General features: G+C 39.4%; 1 protein-coding gene across 3 annotated transcripts in view; it reads right to left on the reverse strand.

The window, feature by feature from the left end:
- The window catches only part of HECW2 (HECT, C2 and WW domain containing E3 ubiquitin protein ligase 2), a 404,117-nt gene that overhangs the window by 143,827 nt on the left and 250,608 nt on the right, over positions 1–9,682 (reverse strand). For all 3 annotated transcript variants that reach the window (XM_017869298.1, XM_017869297.1, XM_017869299.1), the window contains one exon: positions 1,689–1,783. In XM_017869298.1, the coding sequence (XP_017724787.1) occupies positions 1,689–1,783 (95 nt within the window). The remainder of the gene's footprint in view (positions 1–1,688; positions 1,784–9,682) is intronic.

The following is a 9,682-nucleotide window of genomic DNA, read 5'->3' on the forward strand; positions in this document are numbered from 1 at the left end:
AAATAATTAAATAAATAAAATAAAAGAAAATAAAAAAAAAATAAAACAGCCCCACTCTTCTAGTTTTGTAACTTTTCTTTCTAGAATAGTAACTGAACTCTGTTCCAGTGCTTACTATGTGACATGGCAGACTTTGTAATCAACAATTGCTATTCTCTTTGTGACCTTCAAAGTCTTATATAGTAAATGTAGGCTTTTCTTTTATGTTCTATACTATGTTTACTACAATGAAAACTCAAATATAATTCTAATGTGAGCAGAGTACTTAGATATTGAGGATTTTGCACACACTATTCCCTCTGCCTGCAATGCTCTTCCCTCCCTCTTCACCTATAAAACTTCTTCAGCTTGTCTCTCAGACACACCTTCTTAAGGTAAGCCTTCCAGGAATTTCCCGATCAGGACAAATCCTACTACATAGAACATGCTCTCTTGCCCCATTTTGCTCCCTCTCATACAACTATCACTCAAACAAATATAATATTTGATTGATGTCTCTCTTCTGCACCAGACCTATGAGATCAATGATGGCGTTTTTCCTCATATTTCATCTGTAGTGGTGGCACAATGCTTAGTACTTAGCAGACATTTAACGAATATTTGCTTAAATGAATAGATAGAGGGAAAGAATGCCTGATACAGAGGTACAAGCACTATCAGAGACAGCATAGGGTGAGTCTGAACAATTTCAAAGTGCTATTTGCAAAGACTGCTTTCTGAATTTCAACCTGACTACTTGCCTATTTCCAAAAATGCAAGCATCTATAACTGTGTATATACACACCCACCCACACATACAGTGTTGTAAAGATTCTATGTCATGGGAGTCAGTAATTTTTTCTATGCTTTCATGACCTCATTTTTAGTAATGACTAATTACAACTGAAGTAATTTACATATCTTGGACTCTAAGAATCTCCCCAAACCACCTGAGTCCAACCACCCATATACAGTGGAGCTGTGTATTGTGAGACTGTTAGATCCTAAAATAAAATTTTAAAAAATCACAAAATTGCCATGTTGGAAATGGGCAGGTTTTCTTTCAAAAGTCCAACACCACAAGTTTCCTACAAAAGTAAATTAGATATCTGTTTCTTCAACTGAAGGCCTGACTTCTGAAGTCAACTTCTGAAGTTAAAGAAGTTGACTTCCATTGAGTGACCACATTTTTCCCAAAATATGAGCAGTACCTCTAGGCACTAGACCCAAACTCAGCACTAAGAAGGAACCAGCACTAAGACCTTAAGGAAACAGTGCATTTGTGACTCCCCACTTATACTGTCTGCAGCAACAGCTCCTTGAGTTGACTGGCAGGTAAATCACCCACAGTTTAAATGGTTAAAATTCACATAAGATGCAATGCTACTCTTTCCTACCAACTGGTCACCCAGACTAAGTTTAAACCTTCCAAAATGGGGCACTTGCTACTTTGCTTCATGAATGGGTTTCCTGGAGAGTTGACTCTACAAACGGCTGTTACAAATCAAATCCTACGTTTCCACTGATTTGAATTAGGGATTCGGGTATGTGAACCTTGTAAGCTATTTCCTTTCCTATAACAGTGCCCACACTGTTATGCGTTTCCTTTTCATTGTTCCTCATAACCCTGTCAGGGCCGCACATGCAAAAATAGAAATCAAGTCCCAGCATGGATCTCACGAGGCAGCTGGCAGCAGAGGGGCACTCACCATTACAGCCGGGTTCTTCACGGTGATGCAGGGGGTCGTGGCTCGCAGGGCCCCACTAATGCCGTGGTAATATTTAAAACAGATTTTAATCTCCGCTGCAAAGCAATTGGAGAAAACAGTAATTTAAACAGTGAAACAAGTCATTTAGGAATCAGCTGTGGAAATCCACCATCCCACCTCTCAGGGAATCCTACTCATGACTGAATGACCTCTTTTTTTCCACTCAGAGGCAACAGATTACATCAATTTCTGTTTGATATTATATGCTTCTCCGAAACTTTGTAACCTCTCAAACATATCAGAAAAATAATGCACAGAATCGTCATGTCAAAATACAAACAGTGTAGCGATAAGAATGGGACTAGCTGGCATTTATTGAGGTGCTCCACAATGTACCACAGTGTTATGTCTCACGTTCATGTTGTGAGTGAACCCTCACAGAACCTTGGGAGGCAGAAATTCCTGTCCCCATATTACAGATGAGATGTTGAGGTTTGCTGTAGGTCAGACAGATAAGAAATGACAGAGTCAGGACTCAAACCCAAACTGTCTGATTCCAAAGCCTTCACTCATAACCTCTATCTACATTGACTGTAGCTCCCAATGGAAATAGAGGAAAAGCAGTCTAACAAAGCATGGAATTATACTGTAGTAGATTCTCTAGTGACAGGGTCTGGAAATTTATATTATTTTAATTTTCCAAGTCATTTAAATATACCCAGTAGGCAGAGATCAAACCTACGAACAACTGATTCTATATCTCACAGCTTGTAGCAATCCACACATTTCATAAATTTTGTTCTGATACTTCCACTTTGATAGAAAGTAATACAAATGCCAATTATAGTTTTTGGAAAGTAACTGCAATTCCAAAGAGCAGGAAACCAAACTGTGTTAAAGATAGACCTACAGTCACTGGAATTTCTCTGTATACAAAGCGCCTGAGTCACTGAAGTGTCACTGCGAGATGCATTTTTCCCAAGGTGTGTTCTAAATATGCAAAGATGCTGATGGGCAGGCCCTGGTGGGAGATTCCTAGGCTACGAGAGCGAGTTCCTCTCTCAGATGAGTCACCAGGACTATTAAAGTGGGGTTGCTCAACGTATTTCCCTAAGGAAGTTCATCTTCCACTGACTTTCCCAACTGCACCAAATGGCCTCCTGCAGTCTTTGGTTTCCTTATTTTAAGAGAAATATATAATAACTGAAGAAAAATCCTCTTACATGAATTTATATCATTACACTCTTCCTACCAATGACCAAATACTAAATCTCAAAAAAAAAAAAAGTTGTCATGGAGTAAAAATATTGAGTCCTTCTATTATTTATGTTAATCACTATTCAATAATTCATAATTTAATAAGCATCATCAGCCAGAAGATTTTTACTACATACCTGCCACAGCACATGGCCAGGCAGCAATGTGCCAGACAGTGCAAGGGAATCAAGGAACGGTTTCTGGTCTCGTGGGTGTTCTGTAGGGTAGCTGCTCACATGCCAATCACAGGCATGGCAAAATACAGAAGACACACAGTAAAAAGGAAGAGCACCAGGTCGAAGAGCATAGACACCGTGGAGATTAGAGAAGACATGGTGGAGTCAGAACGGTGTCACGAAAAAAACAGGTCTAATGGATGAGCAAAATGGGGCTAGAGAGAGTTAGAGTAAAGAATGGGAAAAGCAGGGAGGCACAGATGAAGCATGCTGGGTTTAAGGAACGGGGAGATCACCTACGCAGGAATTCTACCTTTACCATTACTTTGCCTCCCTGAGTACTCTTCTGCAAATGACTTTCCTGGACACTAACACAGATTATTGGTTATTTCTGAAATAGTAATAGCTGGACAGATATGAGCAAACTTTACTCTCCCACTTGCTTTTTTCCAAGACCAGTAGCATGTAGTCTGCAAGAACAAAGCGAAGTAGTGTGCACGAGGACTGTCAGAGCAGAATAAAGTGTGGTAACGTGCATGGGGATTGAATTCTTTGGACATGAGCTCATTGGTATTGCACTCTTCATGCTGGGGAAGCAACGTCGGTGGCTCTGTCTACAGGCAGCACTTCAAAGATCAAATCAACAGTTAGCAAGTGAACAGGCCATTTTTTCCACAGAGAGAAGTACATTTTTATAAGACATCTTCCCCTAACTCTATCTCAAGTTAGGATGCCATCTGCTTTTCCTAAGGATTTAATAGTCAACTAGGTAACAGACAATGAGATAAAAAAAAATGTGACTGCTTATTTTTTTTTTTTGGAGAATGATGATAATCATGCCAACTTTACTAGCTGACCCATTTTGGGTGTTATTTTATTCTTTGCTATAACAAAAATCTCCAACCCAGATGACAAAGTAGAATCCCTGAAACTAAGATCAATGTATCTTAAATTGCACAAAAGCAGATTTTGTGGGCAGATCCAGTCCCCCCAAATGCTACAGAGCTGTGTGTCGCAGAAGCAAACAGCTGAGGGGATTTCCACAGATCACCCATTACAAAATCACACACACAGGCTGGTCACTAGAGAGGAAAACAGTCTTGGACAGAATGAGGAGTGGTTTGTGTGGGGATGGAAACTAGCTGGATCCTTCAGCAGGACATCAGTGAAGATTCCTGCCCCTCAAAATATCGGAATGTTTCACTCTGAGTGGGAGTTTTCATCTTCAAATGTTATTTAATGTTTCAGAACGTCACACAAGATTTTTAAAAATGGTGTAACTAAGCAACATCCCCTCTGACAAAGGGGGAGAGCAGCATTTTGATTAATGTATTTGAATATTTTGGTTATTAGAAGAGGTAACGGAAGAATACTCAGAAGGATGGAAAAGGGAAGTTGGTGCCCAGGGTCATGGGCTTCTGTTGCAGCTACAATGTGTAACCTGTAACTGCAAGAGGAGCATTTTTTTTTTTTTTTTTTGTAAAAAGCTATTTCTGAGAAATATATACAAAGGCAGGTGGAACTAAGCACAGGCATGATGATGGAGCATCTTATTAGGGAGGACCCCAGTGATCAACAGAGCCCAGCCCTGTTTATAAGCAGGAGAGATGGAGGACATGGACCAAAGAGCAATGAAGGAGTCCATCTATCCTAGCTGCTTTCCCCACAGCCTGATGTGGCAGACAACATCTCCCCCTGCTGGCCTCAAATTATGAAAAAATATATATATTTGTATATACACATATTTGTATAGAAAAATATTCTAATATTTGCATATACTTATATGTCCAAATATATAATATATGTAATATATATCCACACACACACACACACACACACACACACACACACATATATATATCTCCACTCCTTTGGGCTATAAAAAGAAGAGTATTTTGAATCCACTAATCAAAAGCATGTTGCGTCGGAGGGCAGTGAGCCAGGAAAAGGGAAAGGCATCCTGTATGAACCTGTAAGGACCTGCAGTCGGCTGAGCCAGGTCCAGCTTCAGGAGGAAGACAGCAGAGGATGAGTGGCATCTCCTCTCTGAGGTCCCTTCCGAACAGCTGAAGCCAGTCATAGATCATGACAATATAAGGGCCCCTTTTGATAATCTTCAGGATATGTTTACTTATAGTGTTACCAAGATACAGTTTAGTACTCTGTATTTGAATGTTCTTAAAACAGAAAAGGTCCTCTATTTTCAAGTTTTTGACTTACTAATTTTCATAAATACAAATGAAGATGTCCCTCAGGGTAGCAGCATGCCTGCTCCCCTCTACCATGGGTTGGAGGGTGATCATTTGTGAGATGTCACTTTGGGCATATTCCAGGGCAAGTTGGGGAGGCAGAGGGGCTTTGAACAGTGTTTAGGAACTTAAACCTGTTCTCAACTAAAGGGGTCTCTGTAACTGTGTAATTCTGACACGGCATTTTAAATCAATCATTCTACCACCTGTTTAAAACAAGAATACATTTCTGGTTTGTATATGAATAAAATATTTCCAGATAGATAACTTGACACTGATTGTAGTGGTTGCCTTCAGGGTGGGAAAACTGGCAACCGGACATGAAGCTGGGGAGACATTTAATTTCAATTTTTATACTTTTTAAACATTATACTGTTTTGCATATTACCTATTCAAAAGTAGATTTTAGAAAAGCAATCTCAACTCAGCTGTATTAACCCTAGGTATTTATGTAAGATTATATTTCAAGCGCTCTCTGAAAAAAGGTTCCACAAGCCACTCCCTGCAAGAAATGGTTTTGCCTCAGACTAGGATCTCATCCATTATCTTAAATAGCTACACGATTCACTTAGGCAGTAGTTAACAGCCTGTTCCTATTTAGAGAGTCTGGATTTTCCCCAAGTTTCTAGAAGTTGAATATTTTGAAGCATAAAGATGGATGGAATATAAATGTCCTTCTTCCTTTAATCATTTCTATTTTACTTAAATGGTAGAATAACCTAAAAAATCAAGCTAATCATAACTTATTCTAGAACATGACTTTCACCGTTGCCCTACGTGTTTTCATTAAACTATTAATATTATGATTCTTATTCACAGCTTTACTTCTCATGCTTTTGAGGAAATTTACCCACATACCAGTGACATGCTCACTTGTCAGTTATATGTCATTGCAAGTTGTCTTCTCTTTAACAAGGGCCAATGGAGCCTGAAATGGCCAGGCTTTCCTCTGCTAAAACTGAGAAAAACAAAAGGGACAACACAATATCCATGCAGATGTGGCAGAAACCTAACAGGACTAGAGAACTAACTGGGCCTAAAATATAAAGTATGAGGATAGGGGGATGAAAAGCATTAAATCTCCATCCAAGGGGCAAAAAGACCTTTCTGATGTTGGTGGGAGGGGACTTAGGAATGGTGCAAGTTACAGAAAGGGTTCTGATAGTAAAAACAAGAGACCGAGGTCACCCCATCTCCACCAAATAAAAAGGCACCCCTGACACATCTATTTTGGCAAGGTACCAAACTGGGTGCGACTCAGAGAAAACACTCACTCACAGTTGTCACTTGCATACTGTTTCCTAATCCTGTATACATTTTCCAGGGTTGGGATGGGTAAGTATGTGAAATCGCTATGTAATTTATACAAATATCAGTGTTTTGTCATATTCCTCAATGATCACATAACAATTCAGTACATAGCAATGTAGGATGAAGTTTAGTACTCTAAGCTGTCTCACTGATACAAGATTTAGTGAGTACCTAGAATAAGACCTAGCACAAAGGTAGTACTCAATGAATACTTCAGGATAGAAGGGGAGATAGATGGATGGATCGATAGAAGGAAGGAAGGAAGAACACAAAGCAAATATGAATAAATGAATGACCATAACCCATAGAAGACTGTATAGAATGAAACAGACATTCTGGCATGCCAATACAACTTTTGAAACCTCTTAAATTTTAAAACTCACAAATGCATACTGCACAGATGACCCATTCAGGTTCTGTGAGCCTGAGCTCTCTTGAATATTTGACTGTCTTATGACAAGTAAGTGCAGATGAAGCTGACCCTCCTCTTGAATGCCCTGAGGGTCGTCTACCCACATTTACACTTGGTTTTGAACTTCAAATCCATTCAAGTAAGCCCTATAATGAAATAAGTTTGGACTACCTGCCTCCTCTGGGGATTTATCCAGACAAACTAAAGCCATCTTAAATTCACAAATAGCCTACATAGTGCTCAAATCCAGGTTTTCCCTAGAACTTTAATAGATCAATTTTCAGAGATTTTTAAACCTTTGTTTGGACTTCTGGTGAGTTAAAGATAAACAAATTTCCTTTCTGCAGATGAAAACAAACATTTTAAATACTTTGCACTTTCAGGATTGGAGGTGAAAATATTTTAGAAGCTGTCTAATCTCTTCTCAATTTTAAAAAAAGTTTCATGCCATCAGCTCCAGAGATTCAACCAACATTTCTTTGTGAGTCCCTTTAAGAATGCTCTAGTCAGACAATGGGTTTTAAAAATGACATCCAGCCAGGCACAGTGGCTCACGTCTGTAATCTCAGCACTTTGGGAGGCCGAGGTGGGTGGATCACTGGAGGTCAGGAGTTTGAAACCAGCCTGGCCAACATGGTGAAACCCCATCTATACTAAAAATACAAAAATTAGCCAGGCATGGTGATGCATGCCTGTAATCCCAGCTACCTGGGAGGCTGAGGCAGGAGAATCGCTGGAACCCAGGAGGTGGAGGTTGCAGTGAGCCAAGATTGTGCCACAGCACTCCAGCCTGGGAGACACAGTAAGACTTCGTCTCAAAAAAAAAATTGACATCCCAAAGGCACAGACTATTTCTAGGCACTATAAATATAATTACTTCTTTTATATTGCAAGGGTAGGGATGAGTGTTTTGGGAGAGTGCTTCATTCTGATTAATGAAGAAAGACTTATTCAAAGGAGAATCTTTCTAAAATTCCTATTCATTGTCCTGAACTTTAACTTACACTACATTTCTCAGTCTTTAAAACATGCATTACTGAATATTTCCAGTTTTACAATTATGCTCCACAATACTCCTAATTTTATGTGAGAAGAATTAAGGTGGAAATGCTAAAATACGGAGGAAAGAAAGAAAAAAAAACCAAAACTTCTTTTCTTCATTCCCAACTCCTAGCTTCAATGTCAAGCCCATTTCTATTAAATACTAGGGTGAGATGTAGAGAAATCAGTCAAGACAGAGCTATTTAACTATCACCTAATCAGCCAGCACATGATGAATCTCTAATACTTTGGGAGGGAGAAAGAAAATCAATCACAGCAAAGAGGATACTCTGTAAATGGGCTTTTTCTCACATAATATTCCAAATTATAGCAGCATGTGGTACTGACTTCTTCCCAGGGGTTCACATGAGCCTTGTAATATCAATCTGCACACTGCAACAGGCAATAATTACCAGCAGCCTTCAGCATTTTGGAGTGATTTTGCTAAAATCACTCCAAAGGAAGTGATTTTACCTTTTCCCCTGAAGTTCAGTTGGCAATATTTCTCAGCTAGATCAGCCTTTTAAACACCAGGATCCTTTCAAAGGAGGAATCACATTGAAAGTAAAACCAGCTATTTCCCATTCCATTTTCCCACATTCTTTTATCACTTATTTCTTCATTACTTAGATAGTCGTGCCAGCTGGGGCCATGTTGGAAAGTTACGTAGACATAGGTCAGAAAAACAAATCATCCGTAATTCCACCTGCCAGAAACCATCCTCTTTCACATGTTGGCAAGTTTTCTTCCAAACTATTTCCTATATGCTGTGCTATTAGCTAGGATTCTGCTAAATGTACCTACTTCCCCTTTCCGACCTTCCTTCCTCTCTGCTTTTGTGAGCATTTTCCCTTAAAACGACATTTCTTTTAAGGTTTAAGAGAGAATCCAGTCAGAAAATTGGAATATGAAAAGAAGACGTTCCTTACGGGACAGAAGCAGGATTAGAGAAAGTTCTAGAGTGCTGATTTACTAGTAAGGATGGTGAAAGAAATTATTTCACGCCTTTAATGGCAATCCAAAGTAATAGACATTAATCTTTTAAGATAACTGTGTATTAGAGAAGTTTGATATGCTTCAATAAAGATATGCTTGCGGCAGGTTTCCATTTAATCAAATCTTTAATGTTCACGTTTAGTAAGAGCTATCTTTAAGTACTAGTACCTACACATTCTCTTTTATATTAAATCTTTTGCATATACTAATCTTAAGGCTCACTCAGAGCTCAACAACTCAGAAAAAGTTTAAAGACCATTTTTTTCTACATTAAAGAAAAATGGCTAGGCACAGTGGCTCACGCGTGTAATCCCAGCACTTTGGGAGGCTGAGACGGGCGGATCACCTGAGGTCGGGAGTTCAAGACCAGCCTTACCAACATAGAGAAACCCTGTCTCTACTAAAAATACAAAATTAGCTGGGCATGGTGGTGCATGCCTGTAATCCCAGCTACTCTGGAGGCTGAGACAGGAGAATCGCTTGAACCCAGGAGGTGGAGGCAGCTGTGAGCCAAGATCATGCCATTGCACTCCAGCCTGGATAACAAAGTGA

Source organism: Rhinopithecus bieti, unplaced genomic scaffold, assembly GCF_001698545.2.
Source record: "Rhinopithecus bieti isolate Rb0 unplaced genomic scaffold, ASM169854v2 scaffold_2572, whole genome shotgun sequence".
Lineage (NCBI taxonomy): Eukaryota > Metazoa > Chordata > Mammalia > Primates > Cercopithecidae > Rhinopithecus > Rhinopithecus bieti.